We start from the raw sequence: 17,000 nt of genomic DNA on the forward strand, positions 1-17,000 counted from the left end.
GAACAATATGTATTATAGCATATATTGATTGAAGAGAAAGAAGACTTTGAAAAAAGTTAAAATATTTTAGTCATTATGTCACATTTGCGCAATTCTCCGTCGTTTTTTACAACATGAACGTAGACATTTGGGTGAAATGAGACTAAGATCATCTATGATAATATATCGTTATCAAGTCCAACCAATAGCCTGGCTATGTTTTTAAATGAAAAATATATTGGTGTCAAGAAGAAAATTATTACCTTATTGGAACTAATTTTCGCGGGAACTAATTTTCGCGGTCGAAAAAAAATTCCCGAAAAATTGCATTTCGCGGGTTTTAATTTTCGCGGTTTTTTCCATTCAGGAATTTTCGCGGGTTTGCCTTTTTTTGGACAAATTTCTTTCATTTTCCTAGGGATTTTCCAAATTTTTTCGATAAAATTGGAAAAAATTGTATTTCGCGGGAATTAATTTTCGCGGTTTTCGACTCTCAAAATTTTTCGCGGGTTCAAATTTTCGCGATTTTGACGAAAAACCGCGAAAAACGCTAAAATTAAAACCCGCGAAAATTAGTTCCAATAAGGTACCTGAAAAACTCTTTTCCGACAAACATTCAGTAAAAAGTGCATGTATCTGTTAAGTATTTTAGTTTTTCGGCGAGTAAAAGTACAAGCAGACAAAGATAATTGATGTTTTAGAAATGTGATTATTTAATGATTTTCAAAGTCAGAGAATTCCGAGCAGCCTTGACATTCCATGGCGATCCACGATTGTTTTCTTTAACAATTGAAAGACAATACTTCGCTCTCCACCGTTTCATGCGTTGTTCATCCAGTGTCTATATTAAATTCATGTCTCTACTAACACAGGAACATATGACAATTTTATTCAAGCCCGTATCGTTAATTCAAGTATACAACAAATAAATTTTCGTGGCTGAATCTGTTTAGTCTGTTTCTTTGCTTTACTTTTTTAAGAAATTTAAAAATATACCAAATTTACAACGTATCTAAATATATTAAGCAATTAATTTTCAACCCTATCATTTTAAATATACAGAATAATATGCAAAAAAGTTAAAGAATAAAACTTATTGAAAAATAGAACCTTTCTATATTAAATAAAATCAACGGAAATAAAATCGTGAATTGAACTCGAAGGAAAGCATGCATCTCATATCGATAATTCTCTGTAGGATATTGTGAGAAATAATATGTCCATCACCAAAATAATCGTTTTGATGCGAAGAGTTGCTAACTTAAATGACATAAAGATTCCGCAAATAATTTAGCGAATCGAGCACTTTTTTCAAATCTTCTCGAGATATATCAAAATCATTGTATCAAATCATTCATTTCAAATCGAAAAATAACTTTAAATGACATTAAAACAATGATTTCATACATCTCGACAAGTGTATTCGTACAAGGCCTATCGCTAATTCGAACTCGAACACGAATTCTAGTTTGTTTTTCGAATTACAGAATGATTCGAATAATAGAGAGTATTTTAAGAGGATAGAAAAGGGAGCCTTGAAGACAGTCGAAATGGATCATGGGTAATCAGGACTGATTGCACCCCGATAACTTTGGACCACAGATCTGTAAAGCCCGAAGGGCTAGATTTGCGGCTTTTATCGAAAAGTGAAGCCTAGGTTTGGAAGGATTTCCTACCAAAGTCACGTGACTAAAATATGCAATTTCACCGGTTTGAGAGATGTGAAATAGCGTTTGCCGCCTACTTTTTTTATCTCGCGCTCCGATAAAAATTAAAATGCTAGATCCTATCCATCGGCACGAAATTTAAAAAGTCAAATTTTTGCTTCACTTTTTTTTGCTGGAGAAAGCTTAAAGTTGCCTATCTAGCCCTTCGGGCTTTACAGATATCTGTGCTTTGGACCAATAGGTCGTCATTAGCGCGCAGTGGTCCTGATTACCCATCACGCTTTGCGACTGTGAAATGGCCCATCATAGAAAGATTTGAACAACAGAGGTTCTCACAAAATCGTTAAGTTCTACCCTGAGACCGTGGTCATTCTCTTTTTAGTCCCAATGGGAGGGATTTGATTATTTCCTTTTCTTAGTTCTTTTGTTTTCGATTCCAAGAAAATGATGATTTGTCTGTGATCGAAGGATCGCGCAAAATCCAGTGCCGTTTTGTTGTGGGCAGACGTCAAATCGACTTTGGCACCTTTTTCTACCAGTAGTTTCACCAGGGAAGTGTGACCATTCAGTGCTGCCATCATGAGTACTGATTTGTGTGTTGTGTCGAACGCGTTGGCGTCCGCGCGATTTTGTAGGAGAACGCGCGCAACTGTTAGATCACCGCTGGTGGAGGCGAGTCGCATTAGGGGTGTCCATCCTGAAGTGAAATCTTTCTGGTCGACCTGAAATGAATGAAAAAGGAGGACTTTGCAACAAAGCTACTTGGTAATAGACGATATCGGCTTTTCCGAATCCTCCCCGAATGATTACCCATGATGCATTGGTATCGTCATCAATATCGTCCGTGAATTTTTTTTGCACAATGCATCATGGGTAATCATTCGGGGAGAATTCGGTAAAGCCGATATCGTCTATTGTGTAACATAGCAGATTATGGTGTTACATTATTATTTAGCGTATGTTGTAGACTAGGTTTTTACTCCATTTTGATGTCCAAAATATTGCCTGTCCATTTTCATTTTGAATACTGTAACCACGTTTTTTTGTCCACGCTCATTTGTTGTTTCGTTACGTTAGGGCTACTTTATGTGTCCTTATATTTTAAAAATTTCTCTGACCAAGACGAAGTCGTTATTAGTCATTGTTCAGAAGGGTTCTCTAACCAGCCCTAGTCTAGAGTAACCCCCAACTCTAGGTTCTACCCCCTTTAAAGATTTGATGGAAGCCACCTCAAAATCGTGGTGTCATTGGGATTTTTTCCAACTTCCAAGACATTATGCACCATTGATATTAACTAAAATGATAGAACATCATTCTTGAAAAGAGGTGCTTTGGAGTTTGTATTCCTTCTGAAAATTGTTTAAGATAGAATGCGAGAAAAGCGATCAAGAATATGGGGTGCGATTCGAACTATGATTATGTATTATAAACTATGTTTGTGTCCGAAAAATGGTAGCTAGAGTCGTTAGACTACTCCAGGGGAGTAAGGCGGTGTCAAAATGCTTGCAATCAGGGTCGGATACAGGAGGTAGGCTATCTTATTCATGGAGAGTAATTCCATATAAGGTAATATGATAAGAAAGTGCACTTTCCTCCATTCGTTATAGCCTCCGCTCTGTATCCGAGCCTGGAAATGTTACTAACTATTCCTAGATGCTCCTTTTGGTTCGAAACGCAAGTAGAATAAGATTTAGCCTAAACAGATGTTTTCAGATTAAGAGATTTTGAAAAATTAGCAAAAACACTTATCCCCTTCTCATGTCTTTGATTTTATATTCATTGAATAAAAAACATTAATCACTTACGTTCAATCCTTTACCGATCAGGTACCTGATGACGTCAATATTACCGCTGTCAACCGCATAATGTAAAGCGGTAGATCCGCTATTATCCGTCATTGTGTTCCGACAGCCGTGATCGTGTAACAATCGCACCATTTCAAAATTTCCTGTCAAAAAAGAAGAAGACAGTCAAATGAGAACCAAATAATAGCAAAACGGACACGTGGACCATACCGAATGAAAAAATCTAAAACGTTGAAATTTTAGGTAAATTAAATGTCAAAAAGCTGAAACCTTTCTGAAATAATTCTCAGTGAATTTTGAATTCACCTAAAAAATTACGTTGGAAGTTTTTTTTACTCTAGCTCACTTACATTTACTAAACTTATTTTTAGCAGATTTGGAGAATCCTGAGATTACGACCAACAAGACAATCATTCGTGGAAACGCTTTGCGAATGAAATGTAATGCAGCCTCAAATAGACACACAGAAATATACAGAGATAGTACTGAAGATCAAACAATTGTAGTTACTCACCAGTAAAGGAGGCGACCATTAGAGCATTTTTGTTGCTTGATGTTTGACAATCGACATCAGCGTGATTCTTGATCAACAACCTGGCAATGTCTTTGTGACCTTTGGAGACTGTGAAGGAAGGGTATTAATTTTAGCGGTTATCAAATTTGGCAAATTAAATACCCGCTAAAATTTTCAAAAACATTCAAACGCCAAACTTAACGTAATCTTTTAGTTCAAGTTTCTACCAGTGTTTTATCTCTTCCCCTCCGTCAAATGAAATCCCCGTAAAAATTTACATCCATCAATCATCATCAAAAACCATCCCTATATTTCAACAAGCTTCGAACAGGTATCCATACTTTATCAAGCTCATCTCAACAATCTCCGGGTGAAATGAAACAAAACTCTTGGTTCGATCGGATTACTAAACTACATCAGAAATGAAACACTTTCACTTTTATTAAACGAGTTCTACGGATCTCTCGTCCATTAATCCTAAGCCTACACCTAACAGCACCGTAGCGGATTCTTTTCAGTCAACAAACGAAAACATACGCTAGCGGCCGAATACCTTCAAAACTTTAACTTTCGATTTTCCAGCAGTCGAAGACCCCCGCTAGCGGCCTAATACCTACAAATATAATGTGAAATCAGTTTCCAGCGACTGAAGACCTTCACAACCAAACAAAGACCTGTATGACTTAGACATTTGAAAATTTAAATGTAACCAGCGGATGAGTACCTTAAGTTTAAAAATCAAATTATTTGGGCCGCATTGGCTATCAAACTATTGAAGTCCTTGTTTTGAGAGGAAAAGATTCTTTTCGTAGCCTTGTACCTAGGATCTTGTCCTTTTTAACTATTCCACCACCCTCGTTGTCGTGTATTTCATACTTTAATACGTTACTGTGGCTGATGTGAGCTCTCCCTTATTGAAGGAAATTTCCCGACTTAACTTGAAATTAAAAAAAGAAAAAGTAGGAATAAAAAGAACGGTGGGAAACTTTATATTAATCTAAGTAATTAAACGTCAATTAAATCGAAATGAGATTAAAGCTTGAATGACAATTTGGAACTATCCAAACTGGCACACAAGGTTGATTCAACGTTTATCTAACGTTCACAACGTCCATATAACGTCAAATGAACGTTGAAACGAGCGTTTTGTCACATTTAGTTATACAGGTCTTCATCGTTTGTGCGACCTTTCGGCCGCTGGAAACTGATCACACATTAAAATTGTAGGTATTCGGTCGTTAGCGCAGGTCTTCGATCGCTGGAAAACCGCAAGCTAGAGTTCTGAAGGTTTTCAGCCGCTAGCGTAGGTCTTTGTTCATTGACGGAAAAAAAAAATCAGCAGCGCCAAAACCATGTAAAAAATTTTTCTAGAATAGCCTCCACCCATTATGTCATTTGAGTTGATAAGTGAGGCATTCATTCCACCAACATTCCACAACCGGCCAATCTAAGAGCAAATAGAATATCTCACCTGCAGTCATCAGTGATGTATATCCAAACTTATCACATGCGTCGATCACTCCTTTGTCCAATTCTAGAAGTGGAAAAAGAAGTCATTAGTGGTTATTGAGATTAGCAGGTGGTCGACATGAAATTCAACACATTGCCTCTGACGGTCAAGTCTACATTTCAACCAGAAAGTTCCTTTGTTCTAGAGACAAAGGTGTGTATATTTTAGAGACTGGTCAGTATTGTTCACAGTAAGATCAATTATCACTAGGGTAATTAATTTAAGTATCCCATCATATGGTAGTTTTATTTCTTGCGTAGCTGTTAGAAAAACCCAAGACAATCACCCAATTCATTTTTTAGTCATTTTAACATTCTGCTCTATATCTATCTACCAATAATAAATAAATTTCATGGCCTAAATAATTACAGGAAAATTCGAATTTTAAAGAAAGATGGCTGTATTGGGCTATTTCATTTTATAACCATACAGGGGGTGAACGAATATTTCCAGGGGGTAATTCGGGAGGAACTTCCACAGGAGGTCTAAAGAAGTGTTTTTTCGTGTTTCCAGGGGGTAAAAAGCTATTCTTAAACCTTTCAGGGGGTAAAGGACTGATATTAGTTCGTACACCCCCACTTTAAGTCATGAAAAGAATTTTTTCCAGGTTCTTTTTTTGCAAAATTTGCTATTTTCCACGGGGTATCGTCTTTTCGCACCTTATGCAGATTTCTTTACCACTAGACTAACTTTGAGATGCCAAGATACTAGTTTCTATACAGGAACATTGGAGCTGAATGGGTTAAAATCAACCTTCTTCCCAAATATAATTTTTGCCTTTGAAGAATTTTTATACAGATGCTCTTTAAAACTTTCTGTGTACAATGTACAAATACCTATCACTTTTAAAACTTTTCAAAGTCTTTCAAATTCACTCTCGAATGTCGAGTCACAATGGCTAGTCACGATGGCTAAAAAGATCTGAAATATAAATTCTTCTAAGCCATTTACTTAATTTGTGGTTAAAAATTGCAATGCAATGTTATCTTTTTTCTCCTTTATTTCATAAAATGAAAATCGTATCATTATTTCGGCAGCTATCGTTCTTTTTTTAGAGTTTTTTAGTTTTTTATATCTATAGTATTTCGCTGGATTGGGACACGCAGCGTGCGACGCTGCGCATACGGCTAGTTCTTTTTATTCCTTGAAAGTGGGAATGGATGAACTAAAATCAGTCAATGCTCCTTTATACCCCCCCCCCTGGAAATGTTCATTTACCTACCTCCAGTAAGGATATAAAATGAAATGGTCCAATAAATAATAGAACGTTTAATTTTGTCAGTTCAGCCTATTTTACAAAGGTGATGATGGGCTACTAGATTATTAATTTTTATCGCCTTTTTTATTGGCATTAAACTAACCATAATCACCTCCAGTTAATCTTGTTAGCAGGGAATCATTCTTAACATTATTAAAGAATCTGAAAGAATAAATATTTTTTCTGATACGGAAATCTCATTAAAAGGCGTTATATCTCTTCGCGACTTTTTTCATGTCAGGTCAAGTGATAGGTCATAGCTAGGTCATTGACATTGTGGTTTGTTGCCTTCTGAGAATTTTTTCAAGTAGATTTACGAAATTGGAACTGAATTTTTTCTTTAAAAGTTCTGTTTTAGGTTTACTCCTTCTAATATCGTTAGGGTTGGTGATCGTTGGTGATTGTAGGTGATCGAAATTTGTGAAATGTAAGAGAGAACGGCTGTTAAAGTGAAAGGAGTCCTTTAAAGCATTGTAGAAATGCAAAATAATAGTCTTTTTTACTAGCCTGTTAATAAAGTTAAGACCCTAATATAATCATTGGAGACATATTTGAGATCGATCATCTGGAAAATCCAGCATTTGAATTTGAAAAGGCAAATCTTATGGAAATCAAAAGTTTTCTTCAATAATGGCGGAAATTTCATATTCTTCCCAAATCTGTCGAGCCTCTATACTGTGGAACGTAGAGCTCACTCTCTCTAATTCGAACTAGAACGTTACTTTAGGCGTACAAACTTTCGCGAGCAGAAACTTTCGCGAGGACGAAAAATCGCGAAATTCACGACATTTACTTTCGCGAATTTAACGGAAAATTATTTTTGCGAGCATAAACTTTTGCGAATCAAGACGTAAAATTGAGAATTTTCACATGAAAAAATGGCTTAGAGGGTCAAATACTTCTTGGATTGGCTTGAAATATTTGTCTTTTGACTTATTAGTATTTTAGCAGGCTAAAAAGTGCCATAAAAGTTACATTTTATTCAAAGTTTGAAGTTTAACAGATTTTCTATTTTGTCAAGAGTTTTTCGCGAGCATAAACTTTCGCGAATGGCCCTTCCTAGAATTTTTAAAGACATTTACTTTCGCGAAAAGGGACAAAATTCGCGAAAATCGCGAAAGTTTCTGCTCGCGAAAGTTTCTACGCCTAAAGTAGTCTTTCCTCAGCAGGAATGGGAAGTTTCATAAAAATACTTTCTATAATTGTAATATTTCTATAATTCGAAGAAAACTTTTGGTCCCTTTTAGAGATCGAATTAAAGAAAGAGTCAAATGCACATCAAATTCTTTTTCTAGTATGTATCAAGAGTTTTTCGCGAGCATAAACTTTCGCGAATGGCCCTTCCTAGAATTTTTAAAGACATTTACTTTCGCGAAAAGGGCCAAAATTCGCGAAAATCGCGAAAGTTTCTGCTCGCGAAAGTTTCTACGCCTAAAGTAGTCTTTCCTCAGCAGGAATGGGAAGTTTCATAAAAATACTTTCTATAATTGTAATATTTCTATAATTCGAAGAAAACTCTTGGTCCCTTTTAGAGATCGAATTAAAGAAAGAGTCAAATGCACATCAAATTCTTTTTCTAGTATGTATCATCAATATTACTATTACGGCGTTGCTAACATCCCAGTAGCGATGGTCGGTTTCATCATCAATTGCCTGGCTTTGTATTGTTTATGGAAAAGCAGTCGAGGATTGGAACTGTCCAGTGCTAACCGGTTCTTGCTTGCTTTAAACTTATGGGACACGTTCACTTGCTTGGTTCTTGTGCCAGCCAGATGTATATATTACATGACGGCCGAACATCTGCATTATGACAAACCGCACATCATTAAATACATTGGATCAATTAATACGTGGTGTTCGACCTTCTTGATCACCTTGGTTGCTCTCAACCGTTATTTAGCTGTTTCGCGACCGTTCAGTCATCAAGCAATATTGACCAGGAGACGTGTGACAATCTTATTGGTGTCAGCTGTTGGTATTGGTCTGCTTGTCCCAACTTTAATCATCATCTATTTGCCTGTATTCGGATCCTTGAATATGATGTTTTGCGTTCTAGAGCTGTGCGTCATTATCACCTTTTACTGCTTAATCTTGCGAACGGTGAACAATTCTTCCGTTGCCGTGCGCTCAATGCGGCGTAACGAGGATAGAATTCCGCGACGTCAAAGACAAATCAGTTGGAACGTCGTCATCTTACTGACGGCGTATATCACGTGTTCAGGCTGCCATTATGGTTTTATATTACGTCACATCATCAATAAAACACCGCAAACACAAATTGATATCGATATCGGTGTATTGATATATAACATGAACTCGCTTTGTAATCCTGTCATCTACGTATTGAGAAGCTCTTCATATAGAGACGTTTTGAAAAACCTATTTGGTTTGAGACGTCGCACAGTTAGAAATCGAGTGCGAAGGAACAGGATAGCTATTCTTGAGCCACGTCAACCGCTACCTGTGATCAGAGTCGCTGAAGCTCGTAAAGACTGAGAAACTAGGACCATGTTCAGACGTTGGTTACGGTTCTCTTTCGCTCCAGTGCAATTTTCGTTACTGATTTTAGTTTTGGAACGTTGTTTCGGAGCAAGAAAACGGAGCAGTTCCGTTCCGATGAAAATAGTGGAGCGAAAATGTTTCAATCTGTTTTGCTGAGTAACGTCTTCTTTTTTGACCTTTCGAATTTTGACGTTCACACTTGTTTCGAAAAAGTTTCGTTTCGGAGCGAAACGGGACCATAACGTCTGAACATGGTCTAAGCGCGTCGTTATATTTCGTTACGATTGCCATTCCTTGACTAAAATTCCACTTGCCATTTTCCAACGGCAAATAAGCTAGTTAATGTATGCATAACTGACTGATGACAACGTTTAATCTGCACTTTTACCGGGACAAAACTGTCGGCTGCTTTAATATCTCCTCTATTCTCCAAAGAATATATACAACTTTCTGTATCGTGTCTTCGACGAAGGATGACTGAAATGTTTGGAAAAAACCGCTAGGACTCAGAATCTATGTAAATGACTTTCCAAAGCCAGTTGATAAAGTCAGACACTTTTCCATCCCTTTGGAATTGATTTGTCAAGCAGGTAGGCAGAAAAAACATCGCAGATAAGTCATTGGAAACTTCTCAGTTCTGGAATCGAAATCGAAATGACCAAAACGACTGTGCTTATTATTTTTTTTCGTTTTAATTTTAAAGTCTGTCAAATAGTCACGCAATTATATTTTTCATAGCAGATTTTTGTGAAATATTTTTTTTTGCCATATCTCAAGATAGTCCTTTAGTGTGAAATATTTAAATATTTTAGCATACATTTTCAAATTGGTACTTGACTTTATACTTTCTCACCATGACTTTTGAAAACAAATCTTTCTGTGAGAAAAACCAAGATCTTTCTTATCAAACCCATAATTCTTGTTTAGACTGAGACTAGAGCAGAGGTTTAGGGAAAAATTATCGTAAAATTTTGTTATCGAACTAGAGCCTTTTAAACAAAATGGCCTTCAAGTCTATTCTGTGTATAAACCACTCTTGCTATTGTATCCTTAACTAGGCTGCACGCATCCCCTCTATCTTTTGATATAGGGGATGCTTATCGTGTATAAAAATCCCATCCGAGAGTTACCCCCAATTCAGGGGTAACCTGTTTCAGAACTAAAAAACACATAGGACAACTATCGGACGGGAATTTTATACACGATACTTACGCATCCCCTATATCAAAACATACCAGATTGAATGTGTAAACCTAAAACAAGGTATACTTTTTGAGGTATTGTGAAAAATATTTTCTATCATTGGCATAATGGGGGGAATTGCAAAGTGAGAGCGTTTGCAAATTGATCTAAAAACGGTATTTGGGAATTTAATTGGCTTTCAGAACATTAAAACTGATTAAAAAAACCTATTCCTACTTCAAGTGTTGACGAAATGTCAAGGAATGTATAATACCATTTTTGGCCCAGCGCGCAGCAAAATGGACCTTTAAAACACAACTGGCCGAAAATTTTTGACTTTGTCGTGGCCTAATCGACTTTTCCAGGCTAAAGTCGAACTGCCTGACTTTCTATTGTGCGCATGCGTAAGAAAAAACCACATATAATTAATACCTCCAACTTATATGGTCAAATCTTTCTTTCTTAATTAGTAGAAAAAAGTTTATAAAGTAATTAAATCTTTATTGCTCGCCCAACTCCATGGCTTGGCAGCAGGTTTTAGGTGCCCCCTAAGAATTCAGGTGACCCCTAAGATTTAGGTAACCCCTGGTTGCCGAATATTTTAGGTGACCCCTAAGCCAATGACACGTCAAATTTTTTCGAAAATCCTTTTCATTCAGACAATCAAACAAATACAATAGTTAGTTTAGCTTATTGCTAAATAGAATAAATGCCCTATACTAAGAAATAGGAAATAAGCTAAGTACTGAAGGTTCATGCCAGATTATCAAGGTTTTGTAAGTCAAGGGGCAAATCCCTTGCCAGACAGATTTTTTATCTAAGTAATGCAACAGAATTAAAAAATGTTTACAGATAATATATTAGATACCAAATTTCCAGTTTTTGAGCATTGCTTAGATTGGGCGGTTCAAGTTATAGTCTGTTAACCCCATGTGAACGACATGGATTTTTCGTAACAATTTACTTTTGAAAAACTTCAGGATTTCCGTAACATTCAAGATTTTTTATGGGAAAATCTTGGACTTTCCGAAACTTGGCAAGAAAATAGAGCAAATTTTATGGATTTTCCAATACATATGACTAAATAATGAGGAAAAATCCTGGATTTTCCTAAACCTTTTTCAAATTTCTCAGGATTTCCAAGTGAAAAAAAATCCTAAAAACCTTGTCGTCCACAGCTGTGATAATGGTTTTTTTCTGGAACTGCCCAACAAAATATAAGATGAGAAAGTGCCAACCTATGGTCTGGTAGGCTGCTTATGACGAAAAGCATGTTCAGAAAAAAATCACCAAACAATAACATAGTATGCCCCCAGGCAGATCCATCTGAATAAATTTAGGTGACCCCTAACATGGTTAGTCCCCCTAGCCACAGGCCAAAATTAGGTACCAATCGCTGTTTGACCTTTTAGCCCCCCCTCAGGCCAGGGGGGGGGGGGTTCCAGCCATGAACTCGAGTCTATAAATTGAAAAACATCGCTCCTGTTGTATGGCGATTCTGCAGCGGAAAAATATGCTGACAGTGCTTAGGCTTTCTTGTTTTTCTTAAAATGTCCAAACATGATAACATCTAACCCTCCAAGTTTGATAACTTTTCGATCACCTTCGAGCATTTTATAAGACATTGGATGTTTTGTCGCCGCCGTCCTTCCGCCCTGGCTCTCTAAGGTATACAGTAGACTGCCGGTTATTGGAAATTCAGAAACTACAAAACATGGGGAAATTTAGTTTTGTGCATATTATTTCCAACAAACCCAAACTTTTATTTTAACATCTGGTTGGAAAGTTATTGCCAAAAAAATAAAAACACTGCACACCCTTTTTACACTGACTTTAAAAAGGTAAATTATTATAAGAGTATCAAGTCATCAGTAACAAGAGATCAGTAACTCACCTTCTAGTAATGACTGAACAGCCTCTAAGTCATTTTTTAACACCGCCTTGTGTAGATCCTCTGCAGATGGTGGCTTTTTGGTTGTCATCACTTCAACAGGGCGGCTCCAGGGCGTCTCCTTACCGTTTCCTTTGTATTTGATTCGATAGCGGTACATGGTGCGTGCGTCAAGACCGTTGAATGTGTTTCGCTGAGCAAAGCCGCTGTAAACCTACATCGAAATTGAAAAAAAATCGAGGTTTGAAAAGATATCGTTGAAACAGAATCTTGTGATCTCTTTCACTTTGACATACGAATTTAAACGTTTTTCTTCTTCGTTTTAAATAATTTAAATCAACTTCAGTTCAGTAAAGTTGGTGACAAAAAAAAAAGTAATGTAATATATTATGAGCTGTTATGAGCATTATTTTCGGACAACATCCACTTCAGAGTTCTGCAATCAGAGTTTCACATCCAGGAGAATCAAAGAGGGGGTTTATTCAAAGAATCCTGTATTACTAAAAAACGACATATTTCGCCGTCCACAACCCCGACCGAAAGTGCCTGTACTACCCCTAGCGATTCGATCCCCTTCCTTTTTCACGGGAATTAACTACATGTGGTTTAAAAGAACGACTAATTACGCATGCGTGTTACAATGCATCCTTTAGAGGAACAGACTGCAAAGAAAACATGGCTTCACTTTGCATAAATTATGCGAACTCTGGAGGAAATTCTGCTTTTCATTTTGATATTTTTTCCAGAAAAAGGCCCATAAATTTTGGTCGGGGAAAGTTTAAAATTTGATGTAATACATTTTCTTACTCAGTTTATAAAGAGCTCTTTATCACGTGCTGGTCTATTTCAATTTTGGACATCCTCTGAAAATTATGGAGCTGACAGTTTTTCCTTGAAACGCTAAAGTTGGTTATATTCACATATAACATTTTGTTTCAGCACCCTTACATTGACTTAAATAAATTACAAAACCTTGATCGTTTTATAAACCTTTATTTTTGAAGCATCTCAGTGTAGGAAGCATCTTTGGGAGGGGGAGGGGTTCGCTCTCAAGAATGTAAGTTTAGCTAAAGGCAAGTATTGATCGAAAGCGGGTTGGTTTGTCAAATTAAAATGATAAGTAACAGAAAAAATTTAACTCCAACAGTATTTTCTACTTTGCAGAACAGTCTGTAAAATACATGATATCGGTAGGTGGCAAAACATTGACTATGAAGTCCTAGAATATGTCACGTGGAATTTAAGCGAACGTAGCGCTAAAAAATGCCCACTGAAAATTGAAACTAGGAATTTATGGAATATTTCACTAATGAAGCATCAAACTTTTTGTTTTTTGTAATCATTATAAATTCATAGTTTTTTTAATTTTGAGCAAGCTTAACCATATCTGAAATTACTTCAGTTCAGTAGTATTTTGCATTACACGATTTTTTTTATAAGAATGGTGTTTTTTCATTTCATCATGGATATCTATAACTTTTTGGCGAAAATCATCCAAAATATTCTTACGGTATTCTTAGGTTAAGATCGAAATTGGCAATCTACAGGTTAAAATGCATTAAAAATGGCATTCTTAGGTTCAGTTGCTAAATTCCATGATGGTGATATTCTTACCACATTCTGATAAATAACGAGATTCCTCATCACGAGAATTTATAACCCGCGCGAGCAAACCCGCATCTGTCAATCATTTTTTAGACCTATCAATTATTTTTTAGACCTATCAATTATTTTTTAGCATCACATTCAGTTACTTGTGGTTCTGAAAAAAGTGTTTGTAAGATAATAGAAAAAGACTAAAGTCGATTTTTATGCATTTTTTTAGTTGAAAGTTTTGGAATACTGGATTTTCAAGAGAACGGAAAGTCGTGACTTTTGACTCTTCACCCGCTAACCAACCTGATCCATTTTGAAATACTGCACTGAAGTGACACTACTTAGAAAATTTTTGTTTCTTAAAATTATAAAAGGAATTTTCAAAAATATCAATAAGCGCTCATAAAAGCAGAAAAAGTTTGGTCAATGCTGACAAAATATTAACACAAACTTCAACGCACCGTATAGGATTCGAACTCTCAAAAGTGACTTACTTATCCTTGATTGCTCACCGCGCTATCCACTCGGTCACTCAGTATATAGAGAATTAGTTAACAATGATTTACAATACCAAACCTTTATTTGCCATGACCTGTGTAATTTTATTTATCATGTCAAAGTATTAACTTCTTAAGTCGGTGTTTTTTTTAGAATGTACCTGATGGACTTTTCAGAGATCTTTAAAATTATCTTTTTTGCGATATCTTCTTTGATGTTAGGAATTTTTTGACATTATTTTCAGAAATGACGTATTTTTCCACGAGGATTCCGATGATATATAGGTTTCGCATATTTGATTTTTTTAGCAGTTTTTTAAAACGGTTTTATCATCTAAACTCTTCGGAAATCTATTGTTGATACCATAAATCTTCAAATTTAAATTTAAGGAGTAGAAAAGGATGAAAATTCCACAATTTTCGATTTCGGGTGACATAAAAAGTGGAATATTTCATTCTATGTCACTCTTTCGGTGAATATATTGCTATTTTCTGAAAGATACACTCTTTACTATTACACTCATGTGATTTTCATCCTCAAAATAATATCCATCAGTTTTTAAAACATTCTTTTCGACAACCCGTTCTTTGGAATATGAATATCTCATCCTTTTCTACTCCTTCCATCATTTTGCTTAAATTTTCTGATAATTTATATGGTACACCATTTGAGAGTATAATTTCAAGACGGAATCTTTCATAGATAAGGAGTCATTAACTGTGGAATTTTTCATCCATCCGCACATAAGAAAGCTCTCATCCTAGATTACTCCTAATTTTGTCCTTAAATTGTAGCTGTTCAACTCATCCAATTAAAGCCAGACTAAAAAAATCGTAATATTTCATCCGATCTCTTTTTCTCAAAATAAATTGAACTATTCATTTAAAAGTTTTCATTAAGAAAGGTTGCCTCAAACAGGAGATACCCAAAAAAGACATTTTGGTACAATCTAAAAAAACACCGACTTAAACAAATGATTTTAGATCATTTCCGACATGCAGGAGCCGATCACTCATCAAGATTTTCAGGGGATTTTCAGGACTCTTAACTTTAATGGGACTGCAGCAAACGGGCTGTAAACCCTGCTAGTGCCTGTAAAATTAGAATTTTCATCTAGGGTGGGTTAGGACACTCTCCAATCTCCTTAAAGTCTCAAAAGACTGAGGAGAGGAGCTTTTTCTTGCATACAGTACCCATAAGCACACAGAATTCCCAGAGCGTACACGCGCGGGCGATTAAACACGATCGCGCGGAATGCAGGTCAAAAAATTCCCGTGAGCAATCTCGTTATTTATCAAAAAGTTTCTTACCATATTCTTAATTTTTTGGCCATTTTCATCATGGAGATTCTTATAAAGTGTACTGTATTCTTATTAAAAAAAAGCGTGTATTTAATAGAGGTTGCGTACTTTACTAGATTCTAAATATGTTTTGAATATAATGCCTGAAGATTGGAGCATGGCCCCTGTTATCGCGTTCCCTTTGAGAATTTCATTTTATAGAAATTTGTTTACTAGCATACGGCTATATTACCTAGAGAATTTATAGAACATATTGCTACGTCATTTTATTACCAATTACTATTTGCGTATTACCTAGGGAAATTATGAGAGTGTATAAAACCCCACAACATTTGTAGATAGGCGAATTCATTTTATTATAACGATGAGGACATCAGTGCAAATTATGATAAAGGACTAGAGTTTGTTAAAGATGAAATATGGCTGGAAATAAAGTTGCATGATTGTCCTTATAATTTACTGAGGTATCCTTCGAATGAATTCCTTTGCCTTTGCAAAGTTCAACAGCCCCCGTCAACGGGGGGCCAGAGGGGCCATGGCCCCCCAATATTTTTCAAAGTATTTTTTTTTACTTTGAAAAATCTTATATATACCGTTTAGAGGGGTGAAATAAGGGCAAAAAGTCGAAAATTTTCTTCATCACCCAACCATGGTGGGTGACATACTTTTTTGGCCCCAGTTCGATGCGCACGCCGGGGGCCATGTGGACTGAGTAAACTACCTAAAAATTGTACGATCGATTTCTTACCGTTCCAAATCCTTTAGTAACCAGTCCCCCAATCTCTTCTTCTTGCACGATATACTTCATCCGACAACCACCATTACTTCTGGTGGATGCAGTACTGTGTAATGAGTAAACTGACGTGTTACTCTTCGTCTTGGGAGCACCAGTGATTCCATCAATAAGGTCTTTATTCCAGACAAGTTCCAAGGAACAATATGTGACTTTCCCTATGATTGGAGGGTCTGGTGCATTTTCCCAATCATTGAATTCATTCATTAGTGTTGTTAAGGGCGTTTTCATCTTCTTTTCTGGCGAAGGTTGGCGCTGCATGACTGATGAGATATTATCGTGTTTTTGTTTTCATTTTCTGTATTATTTTATCTTTTTGTATGACATTTTGTTATCTTTCTATCACTATAAGTAAATGACGATTGAAACAAGATAAAGTAGCAATGCTGAAGTCAATTTTGTACAAAATGGTGGAAAAAATCCCACACTGTGACAACTCGAACGCCAACGGGCGATTTAAGGTGACAACAATCAACAGCCGTCTGCATCACAGCCTACAAAACC

General features: G+C 36.2%; 1 protein-coding gene across 1 annotated transcript; it reads right to left on the reverse strand.

The window, feature by feature from the left end:
- Positions 1-923: 923 nt before the first annotated feature.
- On the reverse strand, positions 924-16,837 carry LOC136798185 (fibronectin type 3 and ankyrin repeat domains 1 protein-like). Its single transcript, XM_067054768.1, has 6 exons — positions 16,452-16,837; positions 12,312-12,522; positions 5,437-5,499; positions 3,966-4,073; positions 3,452-3,594; positions 924-2,368 (listed from the first exon to the last, which is right to left on the reverse strand). Exons 1-6 carry the CDS (start codon positions 16,755-16,757, stop codon positions 1,997-1,999), a joined length of 1,203 nt encoding a protein of 400 aa, XP_066910869.1. The 5' UTR covers positions 16,758-16,837; the 3' UTR covers positions 924-1,996.
- Positions 16,838-17,000: the final 163 nt, after the last annotated feature.

Source organism: Clytia hemisphaerica, unplaced genomic scaffold (genome assembly GCF_902728285.1).
Source record: "Clytia hemisphaerica strain Z4C2 unplaced genomic scaffold, Clytia hemisphaerica genome assembly, whole genome shotgun sequence".
In the NCBI taxonomy this organism is placed as follows: Eukaryota; Metazoa; Cnidaria; class Hydrozoa; order Leptothecata; family Clytiidae; genus Clytia; species Clytia hemisphaerica.

Bases quoted from the DNA above. Each gene is read 5' to 3' on its own strand.
- LOC136798185 (XM_067054768.1), bottom strand. From the start codon at position 16,757: ATGCAGCGCCAACCTTCGCCAGAAAAGAAGATGAAAACGCCCTTAACA. The intron at 3,595-3,965 runs GTGAGTAACTAC...CTTTTTTGACAG, and splicing joins AATGGTCGCCTCCTTTACTG to GAAATTTTGAAATGGTGCGA. The intron at 2,369-3,451 runs GTAAGTGATTAA...CATTCATTTCAG, and splicing joins TGATCGGTAAAGGATTGAAC to GTCGACCAGAAAGATTTCAC.